Here is a 17,120-nt window from a genome sequence, read left to right as displayed (position 1 = left end):
TCGAAAAATGCCAATATTTGAAATCTAACGTACACAGTTGATTTCTCGCATCAAATGTTCTCAGAAGTGAATTTAGTGATGAAATGGCGTACGAAATTGTAGAAAAACGACTTGCTGTATTGACCTCTCATTCCTCGAATGCAGAAATGAATGCTGGGATATTTCTGCCGTCAAGTTCACTCAAGTTACCAACCTATGCATCCTCGGTAAAATGGGCGTGTCAAGAACACTTCCGGGATTTTTAACCGTTCTTGCCAAATTGCAAACTTGTGTATTGGGACGGTACTTGGGCAGCGACTGATGACGTTTCACAAGTCCACAAGAACGCAAGTACAGACAAGAACGCATATTGAGAAACGGCCACTGTCTCCTCGTTTTTCTCCTGTTTTACAGGTTGGTAAATGTATAAAAACACCTCAGAAGTAGCATTTATCTATGCTGAAATGTATGTGAGATATGAGTGAACTGTTTTTAGTAAAATGAGTTTCGTTAGGGTCTGTTTTTGATTTAGTTTGAAATGAGTTGAAACGAGAGGGCAAAGTCCTACAGACTAACGGTCGAGAGGCATTACTAGAGAGCAAGTCAGCTCAACACACACTTTCCCCGTGTAGGCCTATATGATATTTTTTTAAGCTTGTAATGTTAACAGATATGTTTAGCTCACTGTATGTCAGTTTCCCACCATTTGTTTGAAATGTTTTTTTGCTCAATGAGTTTATACAAAAATGTTTACAGTTTAAAATGAGGTTAAAAGTTACACTCCCATACACAAAAGAAATATATTTGAATTATATTTTCAGGAAATATTTTGGAATATATGCAAATATTTGAAATTGGCCCAATAAATATATTTCATACTTATATTTCATATATTTTTGTTATATTTCAGAATATATTTCAATGTATTTATGAGTTCTGAGCATGATTTTGCAGTACTGTATTAACATGATACTGATAAAATACTGTGAATGGAAGATTCTAAGTATCTAAAAAAAAGCTGGTGAATATTACCATTGTCTTTACATTTCATTTTGATAAATAGTATAAAATACAAGCATGAAGAGTAAGTGAACATGCATTTGGTGGAAAGAGGTTTATTTTAATATGGATTTTGCATTGACATGGACACTGAAAATTAATTGTAATGTTAAAAAGACACTGAACATGTAAAATGTGAAACATACAATGATACTTAACAATAGAGATGTGATTGCTGAAGAAAATTCAGAAAATAAATTACTGCAGAGAGCTCGAAACTGATAATACTGTCTCCTCGTTTCTCTCCTGTTTTACAGGAATTAATCTGTTATCCACGGTGCCGTTGCTACGGTACCCGTTACATTGTGACATTTAAATTGTTTTTTAAAGATCATTTTTGTTGTTCAATTTAACAATATATTTCTTGCAGTTCAAAGCGTTTTCTTAGATTGTTTCCTTAAAGGAGAACTCCGGTCAATTTTAACATTGAGCTCATTTTTTTGTACATTTGGAGTGCTGTCAATACAGAGAACAACGACAAAAATCGGTGTTGCCTACACCGTGTTATCCTCTTTTTAAAATTTGCACCCTGTTGACTTCAATGGGGCAAGTTTTAAACCTGATTTTAGCCTCTTAACTAGGCCTGTCACGATAACAAATTTTGCTGGACGATAAATTGTCCAAGAAATTATCGCGATAAACGATAATATTGTCGTTCTGAGACCATTTTCATTTAATATAATTATAATGGCATAATAATGCAGGTAGGCTACACCTTTTCAACGATCTATAAACTTTTATTTCTAAAGAATATTAAACATTGAAAACGGAAAACATTTTAAATATCCAAAAAAATGAACAAAACAACCAAAAACAATGAAAGCAATGGACTCTTAAGCGGGTCGCACACCGGACGCGCAGCTCAGCGCCGCGTCTAGGACAACTGTCACCTGAAAATCCGATAACATCAGCAATTTTCTGATTTCTGTAAATAAATATAAAACTAAATGTATATTGCAGCACAGGATTAAGTCCATATATACATTAACTACGATTTGAGACACATAAATGTAAATTTTATATAAAACTATGTAAATGGCGCTCTGTGGCGCGGCAGGATTTTGAACACGGTCCTGAGCCGTTGCTGGGCGCCGCGGTCAGACGCCGCTTGTGTGTACTCTCATAGAGAATAATGTGTTCGAATTTAAAAGACGTGGCGCTGCGCGTCCGGTGTGCGACCCGCTTTAGTGTCTGTTAACAAAATAAATGTCTGTTAATAAATAAAATGGATGTAAACAAAATTGCACTTCAAAAAATATTAAACATTAGGCTTTAGACATTAGGCTTAAATAGTGATACATTCCATAACAGGCAAAACTGACAGTTAGGACCTTTGTAAACAAATAAAAAAAAGCCTCAACAAGCCATATCACACCATTTTGCACTGTTACTCCTGTTACTTTGTCCTCCTGTTACTTTGTCAAGTGATTGTGTACTGTCGGGAAGACGGAGACGCACTTTATTGCGTGTATGCTACGCACTGAAAATACTTGGTTAGGATTAGGGGTGAGGAGTGCGAGCGTATCATATGCATGCAAAAACTATTTTTGGCGTATAAATGGCACGAGAAATAACATTCGTGGTATAGATACACATTTTCATGTGATCGTGCTCGCTGTCGCAACTCACAACTAGCGTCTTCTCTCTCTCTCTCCCGGCAGTAGCCGCAAACAGTCCCGCCGGCGCTTTCCCATACAAAGACCATGTGACTGACAAGCGCCGCGGCGCCGCCTTCCCACACAGAGACCATGCAACTGACAACAAAGAGGGTTCACTCCTCCTATACGCTAGCGGCTAAAGAACCGAGCGAGAGTGGTCATCCTGTCTCTTTGGTAGAGAGAGAGAGAGAGACGAGGAAAACAAACAAGCATGCAAATGGAATTATCGTGGCCGGAAAAATTATCGAGCTCTTTTTTTTTTATCGTGCGATTAATCGAATTATCGACTATCGCGACAGGCCTACTCTTAACATCCTTGATGTGTCATTACAAGTGCACAGGTCATTAGCTGGGCACTTGTAATGACACATCAAGGATGTTAAGAGGCAAAAAGCAGGTTTAAAACTTGCCCCATTGAAGTCAACAGGGTGACACCCCCCGCGACACTGTCACCTTTTTTACTCTTAGGAGTTTGCAGGTCTGCATCTGGGTAGCCATGGTTGGATCCCGGGTGCAAGCCCACTTTAGACCCATTTGGGCAGGTGAGGCCCAAATGGGTCTGACATGAATTGCCCAGTTAAGACCCACATAAGACCCTTACAGATCCCACTTAAAACCCACCTGGGCATCCACGGCTGGCCCCCATGTGGATCCCGGGTGCAAACCCACTTTAAACCCCTTCAGACTGGTGGGCACCAAATGGGTCTGTCATGAATTGCCCAGTTAAGACCCACATAAGACCCTTACAGATCCCACTTAAAACCCACCTGGGCATCCACGGCTGGCCCCCATGTGGATCCCGGGTGCAAACCCACTTTAAACCCCTTCAGACTGGTGGGCCCCAAATGGGTCTGTCATGAATTGCCCAGTTAAGACCCACATAAAACCCTAACAGATCCCACTTAAAACCCATCTGGGCATCCATGGCTGGCCCCCATGTGGATCCCGGGTGCAAGCCCATTTTAAACCCCTTTAAGCAGGTGGGCCCCAAATGGGTCTGACATGAATTGCCCAGTTAAGACCCACATAAGACCCTTACAGATCCCACTTAAAACCCATCTGTGTAGCTATGTTGCAAAGCCCACTTTGGACCCCATTGGGCAGGTGGGGCCCAAATGGGTCTGACATGAATTGCCCAATTAAGACCCATGCAGTACCCTTAGAGGTCCCACTTTTAGTACGTCTGGGCTTCCACGGCTGGCCCCAATGTGGATCCCGGGTGCAAGCCCATAATGGGGCCCACATTTGCCGCCCATGAAGCCCTCATCTGGGCCCCACATGTCATTGCTGGCTGGGATGGCAAGAGATGGACACAGAATCACCAAGAGTCGGATTAGATTGAAATGGTTAATGAAAGGCACTTCATGCTTTATGTGCCAGAAGAGGGCAGTATGGTCTCAAATGGCATGTTGACTCAAAACGATTCAGTTTTTTTTTTGTTTTTTTTTACAAAAATAACCTACATAATTTATTTTACAATAATGATAAATATACTGTAGTACATTATTTAAACTGGAATATATAGGCTATATATGTATTATTGTCTGTGTGTACATATACTGTATGTGTATATATATCTAACATAAAAGTTTGTGTTTGTGTGTGCGTGTCTGTTTGTGTGTGTGTGTGTGTGTGTGTGTGTATATATATATATATATATATATATATATATATATATATATATATATATATATTTACACACAGACACGCACACACATATATTATATAAACACAAACTTTTATGTTAGATGCGAATAATCGTGGTTATTCATGCATGCTAAGAAACGAACTTTGTTTACTGTTATAAATAAACCTCGGCAGCCACAACATCATAAAGAAATGGGGAGGGCATCGAGGCCCTTGGGGGCCCCTCAGGACCAGCATCTTGAAGAGGCATGCAGGGTAAACTTTATTTACTTGAGGCAGTTTAAGGGCCTCTCCTCAGTACCACGGTATTGTGAGCCATGAAGGTGGGCTATTGAAATGATCTTTCTTCCAAAAACGTTAGCACAAAAACACATAGCTCACAGAGCGTCGTTTCGTTTCGAACCACCAGAAAACATTCAGAAAGAAATTTTCATAACTTAATTCGTTCTTAGAACATATTTTTTTGCTAGCTGGGAGTCTTGCTCCAGGAAAACACCACTCGCTTTTCCTGAAGAAAATCTAGTTTGTGTAACTATTTTGGAGTCGTTATTTTGAATTACGTTGCTATTGTATTTCTATTCAAATTAATTTAATTTCAACTTTATACATAACATTTAACGTGCTATTCGAATGTTAAAATGACTTGTTTATGTGTTCATAAGTGAGTCAGAGATGACCGTGGAGATGTGCTGGTGGAGATTGGCTCTGTTCGGTGCTCATCACTCGGGCTGGGAGGGTCTTTAACTCGCTCGCTTTAGTTCTCAATGGATGCCAACATCAGCCACGACGCGCGAGCTGAGGAAAAACGACGCGCGCATCGCACTTAAACGCGCGCGAACAGCACAATATGAGCCGAATGTCGTGAATGTGACTGTATTTACTGACTCGCATCGTGTGAGGAGGACTGTGTTTAGTCAGATGAATCCAGATGTGCTGACAGAGCGACAGACAGACAGAGGGCATCATCTCTCTGTTTATAAACACACATCTGTTCATAGAGAGGAATCACACGGGTGGATTGATGCAGCCTTTCCAGTGGTGCAACGGTAAGATCACCTTTATCCTTCCTGGAATAGTGTGGGAGTTTATAGGCTGTACTATATTAAAACACAATAAAAGATGGGAAAAGGTTGAGGGTTTATACACACAAACAATAGGTTCTGCTAAATGGGTCAATGACAAAGATGTCTGAGATGATGATGAGGAGAAATCTAGTTTGAAACGCACGTGCCAGGTCTTAGAAATGTAATATTTCTATCCATACTGGTTTCATACATTTTGAAAAACGTTTATTCCACAATCTCTACAAAAAAAGTTGGATTTAATGAGTAAAAATGTCAAGTGGTGTAACCATACTAAAATGATTTCTTTATACACTACTCTGCACAATTTAAACATTTTTCAAAGTGATATTTTTCAAAGCACATATCTTAGATCCATGAATATGTAATAGGAAATAAAATATAGGCTCTGATGTTTTCCCAGGGTTATTCATTTGGCCTGTACAAAAAGTGTCTTTTTATATGTCCAATATATATATATATATATATATATATATATATATATATATATATATATATATATATATTTATTTATTTATTTATTTATTTATTTATTTTTTTTTTTTACAAAACTCTGGTTTCAAAGACAAGACTTAAAAGATTAGTTCACCCAAAAATTAAAATGATCTCATAATTTACTCTCCCTCAAGCCATCCTAGGTGTTGTATATGACTTTCTTTCAGCCAAGCACAATTGGAGTTATATTAATATCCTGGCTCTTCCAAGCTTTATAATGGGAGTGAATAGAGAGTTTTTGAAGCCCATAAAGGTGCATCCATCCATCATATAATCCATAACGCTCCAAGGGGTAAATAAAGGCCTTCTGAAGCAAAGCCATGGGTTTTTGTAAGAAAAATATCCATATTTATAACTTTATAAACTATAATCCTAGTCGCAGATTAAAATACATGTTTGAGCTGCTTCAACTTGCACTGACAGATCTTAAATTATGTCAGTGCTATTGTTTTGTCTCAACTTAATAGATGTCAAATCATTGACCAGATCTTTATCCACTTAATGTTCATTGTTGTCTCTGACTGTTACAGTATTGTATTAATAAAGCATATATGAGGACCTCACACCCACTTTTAATGCAGTGTCAAGAAGATTTTAACACTTAAAGTGACAATCATCCTGATGGAATAGACATTTGAATATATTATTTTTATTTTGTGGCATTCATCTGTTCGTTCCTTTAGATCTGATACAGATCTACTTCTCGTTCGGTCTCGATTCTTGAGATTCATTAAGGGCTGCTGAAAATATTTCGATTACACCCTTGTTTCATATTTATAGGTCATTCCATATTTGCCTTGAAAGCGCTTCATAGCCGAGAGCCCCATAATCTCTTGGGGTTGTTAATATTTCATGCACATTTTCAGTCTGCTTTTTTGTTAAAGACCCCTGTGGTGAAAAACAAGTATTTAATGTTGTTTATGCGTCTATGTGATGGACAAATCATGTGCAAATTTTACAGTCAACGCCATTATTTTCTCCTTAAAATGCAGTGAGTTTAAGGATCTGGTTTCCCAACACAAAAAGAGCAGAGTTTAAATCCCGAGAAAGGGAGTCTCGCTCCGCAAACGGCTTTCTCTAGTGTTCTGTTACTGAACAAACGTGTCTGTTAAATGGCCAGCAACTGTAGTGACCTAGTTTTGCTTGTACACTTTTACGCTTGTGTCTCTTCCACACACCCCCTCTCTTACCGACTGCTTTACTGATTTATTTTTTGTTGTACTGCTAACAACACAAACACTTATAAGAAATGCACTTACTTGTACTGAATGTATACTTGTTGTGCACTTCAAATCTTATATATTGTAAGTATATATATATAAAAAAGATGACTATTGTGATATAATATTAATGAAATAAAAGGCCACTTAAGTGTGCTTAAGAGATTTCATCATGTTTTTTTCTTTGAAATAATGTCAAATTAAAAGTTTTACATTAAAGTTAAATCATTATGTTTAAATACATTTTAAGTACACTTATTTTAATGTGTTGACTAACATGATAAATCATTACATTTTTGATATTTTAAATGTACTTAATTGCAATCACATACAGGTTTCAATAAAAACAAATGTCATTTATATTGAAACTTGTATGTATTTGTTGCAATTTAGTACATTTAAATACAAGTATACTTTAGTTTAGGTTACATTTTATTTTAAATAAAAAGAACTGTATTTAACTGTAACTGTAAATGAACTTATACATTTAAGTACTGAGTAAGGGTTAGGGTTTGGATTGGGGTTTGGTTTAGGGTTAGTTCGTTGCATGTAATTATGCATAATTTATAGTTATTACTACAGTAACTTACCTGTAACGTGTAACAAGGACACTGCAAAATAAAGTGTTACCTTAAGTTTAGCATAAATACTCGTCAGTAGAGATGATGTACTCTGATTTGTTTCCTGTTTCGATTGACTTCCTGTTTCGAATGCGCATGCGTCGCGTCTGAGCGCGTTGTTGTCTTTGGAGCTCCATCGATTGATTTATAATTCTTGATTTCTCTTTAAACTCACTTACAACGAACATTTTCTATTTTTCTCACCTCATAGTTACAACGCGGATTGTTGAGCAGACGCGTCTCAAGCCTAGTGATCCAACGCTGGATACTCTTATAGGTTACGTCCATGGATCACGGCTGAACGCGTCTTCTCCGCACTCATTTACAAACAAACATTTTTTTTTTTTTTTTTTTTTCTCGCCTATCGTGCGTCTACTCTACACCCGTACCCGTAAAAAGACGGATTATATCCAAGACTTAAGCCATAAATTAGTATTAATATTAATAGCATCACTGGTAGCGTCGTTGCTAACTTAACTTACTGTCCATCTGTTAAAATGGCGAATATATCAAATGTAAGTAGTTTACCTTTTGGTGCAGGTGAGGACACATTTGAGCTGCACGCGGTGCAGTCTGAGCTGGAAGCTGTTGAGAAACAGATCCACGACCTTTTAGTGAGAAAAGCCGAGCTGATAGACCGGCGGTTAGCTCTTGAAATATTGCGCGCCGAGGCACACAAATCAGAGACTAACGTTACTAACCCGATGACTCCGACCTCGTCTACTCCGTGCGTTCCTCAACATCGGTCCCGAACGTCGAGGTCGCGATCAGCCATGGTCTCGTTCACCCCGGCTCCAACATGCCATCACGAAGCCTGGATTTTTCCGCAGCGGAAGACGCGAGCCAGGTCTAGACCAAGAAAACTCTCTCCGACCCTCCCGGTTTTCGAGATATCCACACAAAACCGTTTCTCCCCTCTTCGCGAAACAGAACGCGATGCTGTGATCATCGGCGATTCCATCGTTCGACACGTACACGCTACGTTAAATAAAAGTAAGGTGCATAATCACTGCTTTCCTGGTGCTCGCGTTTCTGAAATCGCTGCTCACGTTCCCGAGATTCTGAACGAGCGCGTCGAAACTGTGGTCCTGCACGCGGGAGGGGCAGACATCAGACTGCGCCAGACGGAGGTTCTGAAGAAAGACTTCAGGAATCTGATCGATACGGTACGCAGCACATCGCCTGATATAACGATTATTGTGTCAGGACCGCTTCCCACGTACCGACTAGGTCATGAAAAGTTTAGTAGATTATTCGCGCTAAATGAATGGTTAATGTCATGGTGCAATGAGCAGAAACTGCTCTTTGTAAATAATTGGAATCTGTTTTGGGAGCGTCCTAGGCTTTACCGTGCTGATGGCTTACACCCAAGCAGATTCGGGTCGGATCTTCTGTCAGATAACATCACCAAAATGTTAAATACCTTTTGACTAGTAACCAAAAGTCCAAATCATAGTCTCTGCTGCACCAATTTAACTGATATAAATAGTGTAGAACATTGCATAGAAACTGTGTCTATTCCTCGTTTAGTGAGATCAAATAATAAATCTACTGCAGGATCTAGAAAAAAATCTAATTGTTATTAAACCAGAAAATGTTGCTATTGGTAATCAAAAACAATTTCTAAAGCTAGGTCTTCTAAACATTAGATCACTCACACCTAAGGCAGTTATTGTAAATGAAATAGTCACAGATAATAACTTCGATGTACTTTGCCTTACTGAAACCTGGCTTAAACCAAATGATTATTTCGGTCTAAATGAGTCTACTCCATCAGGATACTCCTATAAGCACGAGCCCCGTCTGAATGGTCGTGGCGGCGGTGTTGCAACAATCTATAGAGATTTTCTCAATGTTACTCAGAAAACGGGTTATAAGTTTATTTCATTTGAAGTACTTGTACTAAATGTTATGCTCTTAGATGTTCGAAAAACATCCCTATTATCTCTAGCCTTGGCTACCGTATATAGACCGCCTGGGCCTTACGCTGATTTCCTAAAAGAGTTTGCAGATCTTCTCTCAGACCTATTAGTTAACTTCGATAAAGCATTAATTGTTGGAGACTTTAATATCCATGTAGATAATCAAAATGATGCGTTAGGGGCTGCGTTTACAGATTTATTAAACTCCTTTGGGGTCAAGCAAAACGTTACCAGACCAACTCATCGATTTAATCATACACTCGATTTAATTATATCACATGGAACCGATCCAACCGATATAGATATCATTCCACAAAGTGACGATGTCACTGACCATTACATGGTAACTTGCATATTACGTACTCCTGTAATATATCATGCTGCGCCGCGTTATCGATTAGGCAGAACAATCCTTCCATCCACCATAGATCATTTTTCAAATAGCTTATTGGATCTGTCTCAGCTGCTCAGTGAACCCAAACAAACAGATGAACTTGAGGAATTAACTAGCACTATGAGCACCATTCTCTCTGGATCATTGGATATTGTTGCGCCCATTAGATTAAAAAAGGTCAGAGAGAAAAGTAAAGCACCATGGTACAACAATACTACGCGTGTTCTAAAGAGAGAAACCCGTAATTTAGAGCGTAAATGGAAACAAACTAACTTAGAGGTCTTTAGAATCGCATGGAAAGACAGTATGTCACGTTATAAAAAGGCCCTAAAAGCGGCCAGGGCTGAGCATCTCCGCAAACTAATAGAAAACAACCATAACAATCCTAAGTTCTTATTTAACACCGTGGCGAGACTAACAAATAAACAGATGACTCCTGAACAAAATATTCCATTACAGTTTAGTAGTAATGATTTCATGAAGTTCTTCACTGAGAAAATAGAAAACATCAGAACCACAATTGTAAACGTTCAATCCTCAATCGCGCCTTATAATTCAGCCTCAATTATCACCCCGCAAGAACAATTACAGTGCTTTACAACTATAGAACAAAAAGAGTTAAATAAACTTTTTACTTCATCTAAAACAACAACATGTTTACTAGATCCTATACCAACTAAACTATTGAAAGAAGTGTTACCTGTAGTGGAAGAGCCTCTCCTCAATATTATTAACTCGTCTTTATCTTTAGGTTATGTTCCAAAAACATTTAAACTGGCAGTTATAAAACCTCTCATTAAGAAACCACAATTAGATCCGAATAATCTAGTAAATTATAGACCCATTTCAAATCTTCCATTTATGTCCAAAATACTAGAAAAAGTTGTGTCCGCTCAACTGGGCTCTTTCTTACAAGAAAATGACGTCTATGAAAAGTTTCAGTCTGGGTTCAGGCCGCATCATAGCACTGAAACTGCGCTCGTTAAAATCACAAATGATTTACTTTTAGCTTCTGACCAAGGCTGTATCTCAATATTAGTTTTACTTGATCTTAGTGCTGCGTTCGATACTATAGATCATACAATACTCTTAGATCGATAACAAAATTATACTGGTGTTCAAGGACAAGCATTAAGCTGGTTTAGATCGTATTTATCTGACCGCTACCATTTTTGTTATGATGATGAGGAAGGAGAACCCAGGCGCAGACAAAGTACACTAAACACGATTTATTATAGGCAAAAAGGGGAAAATAAAGCCCACAATGGGGTAAAACAAGACAAGACTGAGGATACTAACTAGACTATAAACTTGACAGAAGTCTAGACACTAACTAACAGCAAATACACAAACAGGATCTTCACAGGACTCGTAACGAAGACAGGATACTCACAGGAACTATTTTGCAATGACTCACATGAAATAATAGCACAGGCAAGATTCACAGAGTAACATCACAGCAGTATTCACAATGAACCGACACAGGACAGAAAACACAAGGGGATTAAATAGGGAGAAACTAATGAGGGAAACAGGTGACGGCAATGATACAATAATGATAACAAGATGAGATAACAAGGGGGCGGGGTTACATGACGAGACAACGCAAGCACACAGCCAAACAAATGGCCATGTGCTTACACACAAAACATGGGCCTGTCATGATCCTGCCTCAAGACCAGGGAAAATCAGAGACAAGAAGGCAGAATCATGACAGAACCCCTCCCTTAAGGAGCGGCTTCCAGACGCTCCCTAAGGGAACACTAAACACGTGACATGACGGACTGAGACATGGACACAAACCAACAAAACATGACAAAAACCAACAACGGCAAACATGAATAAACAATAGCAGGGTTGGGGTGAAAAATCAAAAACAACAGACAAGGCAGAGGAGGTGGAGACAACACAGAGTTCATGGGGAAATGTCCAGGGTGGGTGGAGGGGACTGTGGTCTTGGGTGGACAGGATGCTGGCTGAGGACGAGGGGTCCGGGCAGACTTGGATGGGGAAACACGAGGAACAGTCTTAGGGGAAACAGACCGGGGTGAAGTGGTGACAGGGGTGTCCGGGGAAACAAACAGAGGTCGGGTGACAGCTGGTACGGGGCTGGACACATTAGTTGGGACAGGGCTGGACACAGACATCCTCCAGTCAGCTGGGACAGGGCTGGACACATTAGCTGGGATAGGACTGGACACATCTGCTGGGACAGGACTGGACACATCTGCTGGGACAGGACTGGACACATTATCAGGAACAGTGCAAGCGGTGGCTGACTTAGGAACAGCGCTCTGAGTGGCTGGCCTCGGATCAACACTGGCTGCAGCTGACTCAGAAACCGGATCTCTTGCAGCTGTGGATTCCGGACTAGAGGACTTGACAGGACAGGCAGGGACATCAAGGATCTTGACAAGAGCGCTAAGATAGTCAGATACGGCTCGAGCAGCTAAGACGACAGGCATCGTCTTAGGGGCAGAAACAGCTTGAAGAATCTCTTTAGCTGCTAAGTCGGCCGCAACTCTCTCAGCAGATCCGGGGATAGCCCCTGCAGCAGCGGGCTCTGGAACAGCGCTTGCAGTAGCGGGCTCTGGAACAGCGCTTGCAGTAGCGGGCTCTGGAACAGCGCTTGCAGTAGCGGGCTCTGGAACAGCGCTTGCAGTAGCGGGCTCTGGAACAGCGCTTGCAGTAGCGGGCTCTGGAACAGCGCTTGCAGTAGCGGGCTCTGGAACAGCGCCTGGGACAGCTAGAGATGAAGAGCGAGAGGCTCCCTTTCTCCTCTTCTTTCTCTTTGAACGCGAAGCCGAATCTGTAGCTGGACTAGCGACCAGTTGGAGATGTTCAGCTGGAACCGCAACAGGAGCAGGAATGGCGTTCTCGGGCAGCGCTGACTCGGTCGAGGAAGACTCAGACGGGGAATCCCAGGAAACTCGTCTCCCTCGTTTACCATGGAGGACAATGGGAGCAGAAGGGGCCTCAGGAGAAGTGGAACCAGCCTGATTCCCCTGGGTAACCACAGCCAGGACACGACCCTCCGGGATCACTGACAGCTTGGGTGATGGTGACGACAAGGTGGAATCCCGCAACTCCCTCTGCGACAAACAATTCACCATCTCACCAAACGGGCAGCAAACCAGCTTCTCCCGTTCTGCCAGGGGTGGAGGAGCGTTGAGACCCGCAATGAGGTAGCGGTTGAGGAGAATCTCAGGTAGGAACAACCTCCTCTCACTCGCGACCCGGGCGTACTCCTTCAGGGACCGCTCCCCCTGGGAAGGAATTGGCAGCTTGCCATTCCTAGCATCAGAAACAGTCCTCAGCCACCATTGTGCAAGGTCGTCAGGGTTATGCTCGACAAAAGAGGACCTACTGTCTGCTGGGTTCTTTGTTGGTCGGTTCATTCTGTTATGATGATGAGGAAGGAGAACCCAGGCGCAGACAAAGTACACTAAACACGATTTATTATAGGCAAAAAGGGGAAAATAAAGCCCACAATGGGGTAAAACAAGACAAGACTGAGGATACTAACTAGACTATAAACTTGACAGAAGTCTAGACACTAACTAACAGCAAATACACAAACAGGATCTTCACAGGACTCGTAACGAAGACAGGATACTCACAGGAACTATTTTGCAATGACTCACATGAAATAATAGCACAGGCAAGATTCACAGAGTAACATCACAGCAGTATTCACAATGAACCGACACAGGACAGAAAACACAAGGGGATTAAATAGGGAGAAACTAATGAGGGAAACAGGTGACGGCAATGATACAATAATGATAACAAGATGAGATAACAAGGGGGCGGGGTTACATGACGAGACAACGCAAGCACACAGCCAAACAAATGGCCATGTGCTTACACACAAAACATGGGCCTGTCATGATCCTGCCTCAAGACCAGGGAAAATCAGAGACAAGAAGGCAGAATCATGACAATTTTGTTTATTTAAATGGAGAAAAATCTATCATAACTCCAGTAAACTATGGAGTGCCGCAGGGATCTGTGTTAGGCCCTCTATTATTCTCAATATATATGCTGCCACTTGGAAATATTATAAGGAAACATGGAATTATTTTCCATTGTTATGCTGATGACACTCAAATCTATATTTCATCACGGCCGGATGAAAACGCTAAATTATCCAAATTGACAGAGTGTGTTAAAGATATAAAAGATTGGATGACGCGTAATTTTCTTTTATTAAATCCAGACAAGACAGAGGTACTACTTATCGGTTCAAAAAACCACCCACAAAACCTCTCACAATACAACTTTAACATAGTAGGATGTCCTGTTACTTCATCCTCTACAGTAAAAGACCTGGGTGTTATATTAGACTGCAACCTGTCTTTTGAAAATCATATTTCATATGTAACAAGAACAGCCTTTTTCCACCTTAGAAACATTGCTAAGCTACGTAACATGCTATCAGTTTCTGATGCAGAAAAGTTAGGTCATGCATTCATGACTTCGAGACTAGATTACTGTAATGCGTTATTAGCCGGTTGTCCTGCATCCTCAATAAACAAGCTATAGTTAGTCCAAAATGCCGCCGCTAGAGTTCTAACTAGATCAAGAAAATATGATCATATAACACCGATTTTATCATCACTACATTGGTTACCTATAAAGTCCCGTATTATAGGGCTGCACGATTAACCTTTATCGCATCGATATTGAGGTTTTAACTCCCGCAATAACCTAACCTCAGGAGTCTGAGGTTTTTTCCCCCGCCTCTGACATTTGAGTGACAAACCTATTAGCCAATCAAAATGGTCGAATCTCGCGTTCCTGGCTTGCTGGCCAATTAGAAATGGCAATGGAAAGTTACAAGGTTGTATGCAGTGCACCGGCTTTCTGGCAGCAGCAAAGCAGAAGGCACTTCTTCGGTGACGGGAGAGCACTTGTACTTCAGCTGTTTGGACTTATTTTGGATTTGCGAAGAACGACGTGGAGCAAAAGAGTGCTAAAATATGTCGACGTGCCGTGGCCAGATCCAGAGGAAACACTACCAATCTATACCAGCATCTTAAAAATCACCACCGACAGCAGGGATCCAGACTGCGACCATTTTTTGAGAATGTGCGAGTTAAAATTTTATGTGGTCGCATTTGTGCGAGTGCATGGTCATGTAGCCTACTAAGTTAAATTCACGCATGAATTTTCTGCATTGAACTTGTTTTAGCGCCCGCCAAAGTGAATTTTTGTCCCGCCAAAGTCTTATTTGATCGGTGAGTAATGTAGATGAACTGCTGCGCTTGTGAGTGACAGGGCGCATGTTTAACTGAAAGAACGAGCAGAGAGAGAGAGAGAGAGAGCCGGTCGCGCGCGCGCATTCTCTCTCTCTCTTCGGAGCCAGGCGAAAGTGTAAACAATTACTTCACCGTCTCCAAACTAAGCGCTGTCTTGCTCTCTCTCCCTCGCACATATTAATCAAAATAAATCGACACGGTGGTAAAAGGTCGGAAGACCAAAGTTTCATGTGGATCATTCTGAGATTTTTTTTTTCCTGAATTATCGTGCTAAATAAATTGAACTGAAAAGCATTCCGGACATTTAACTGACCAAAAAAAAAAAAAAAAAAAAACTTTAATTAAACTAAAAAAATATCCAGTGATGAAATGTTTTCTGTGTTGACAGAAATCTTGGATGTCCATGTCCTAACTGCTGGGATAATCACACAACGCGCATGACACGTCCAATTCGCGAACTAATGACTCCTTTGAACCGATTCATTTTAATGAATGGTTAAAACAACTGATCTTTCCAACAGTGAACTCAGGAGACGTCTGAATCGGTGTATAACTAATCAGTAACACTTTACAATAAGGTTATATTTATTACATAAATTACATAAAAAGTACAGTTTGCTTACTCAAGCTTTAAAATAAATAAAACCAAAAAAATCGAAAATCGCACCGCAATCGCAATATTTGTCAGAAAAACCGCAATTAGGTTTTTTCTCAAAATCGTGCAGCCCTACCGTATTAATTACAAGGTATTGCTACTGACTTATAAAGCCCTAAACGGCTTAGCTCCAGTCTATTTAACGGATCTTCTATCGCCCTATAATCCATCGCGCTCTTTAAGGTCACTAAATTCGAGGCTTTTGGTCATACCTAGGATATCCAGATCCACCAAAGGAGGGAGAGCATTTTCACATTTAGCACCAAAACTCTGGAATAGTCTTCCGGATACTGTTCGTTGCTCAGACTCGCTCTCCCAGTTTAAAACTAGATTAAAGACGCATTTCTTCAGCCAGGCATTCATATAATACTTTTAATCTTACAGTTAAATCCGACCTCTAGCATATAAACGCCAGAGGAGAACTGGCCCCCGACTGAGCCCGGGTTCTCCCAAGGTTTTTTTTTTCTCCATTAGGTCACCTGATGGAGTTTTTCGGTTCCTTGCCACTGTTGCCTTTGGCTTGCTCAGTTGGGGATATTTAATTTAATTAATCAATCAACGATACTATTGATCAGCATTACCAAACGTAGACGTTCCACTAGAAACAAACATTGATGTATTGTTCTAATCTATTGCTGTGAAGCTGCTTTGATACAGCCTGTGTTGTGAAAAGCGCTATATAAATAAACTTGACTTGACTTGACTTGACATGTACTTACAATACAATACAATTCAATAATAAAAATACCAAGATAATACCATTAATTAATAATACAAATATTATGCATGTATACAATTATCTCATTATTAAATCATTTATTCTGAAAATTAATTATGATCAAATAATTTATAAAACCAAAATTCTATGGTAAATATGGGCAAAAACATTTAATATAAAGTGTTTGGGAAAAAGCAACGGATAATATGTTTATCAAGCTGATATTGTCACGCTCAATGAGACGGAAGCAATAATGCAAGTAAAACTCTTTATTGAGGAAAATAGATGAACAAGTCTCTCTCAGGCTGGAATAGATGAACAAGTCTCTCTCAGGTTGGAATAGATGAACAAGTCTCTCTCAGGTTGGGTGACGCAGGGACAAGATGGTCAGCAATCCGGTGGTGTAGTGA

The 17,120-nt window shown here is 40.4% G+C and overlaps 1 protein-coding gene across 3 annotated transcripts in view; it reads left to right on the top strand.

The window, feature by feature from the left end:
* Nucleotides 1–5,090: 5,090 nt before the first annotated feature.
* rnf122 (ring finger protein 122) overlaps nucleotides 5,091–17,120 on the top strand; it is a 33,761-nt gene continuing 21,731 nt past the window's right edge. For 2 of the 3 annotated variants that reach the window (XR_014028999.1, XR_014029001.1), the window contains exon 1: nucleotides 5,100–5,389. Coding sequence is in view for 1 of the 3 variants with exons in the window: in XM_081349850.1 (XP_081205976.1) it covers nucleotides 5,365–5,389 (25 nt within the window). In the remaining 2 variants the exon portion in view is untranslated. Of the gene's footprint in view, nucleotides 5,390–17,120 lie in introns of all 3 variants that reach the window. The other variant, XM_081349850.1, reaches the window with a different exon arrangement.

The sequence above is a fragment of the Scardinius erythrophthalmus genome (assembly GCF_964197995.2).
Source record: "Scardinius erythrophthalmus genome assembly, chromosome: 20".
NCBI lineage: Eukaryota > Metazoa > Chordata > Actinopteri > Cypriniformes > Leuciscidae > Scardinius > Scardinius erythrophthalmus.
The sequence above is the reverse complement of the archived record's forward strand: the minus strand, read 5'-3'. Positions and strand labels throughout refer to the sequence as shown.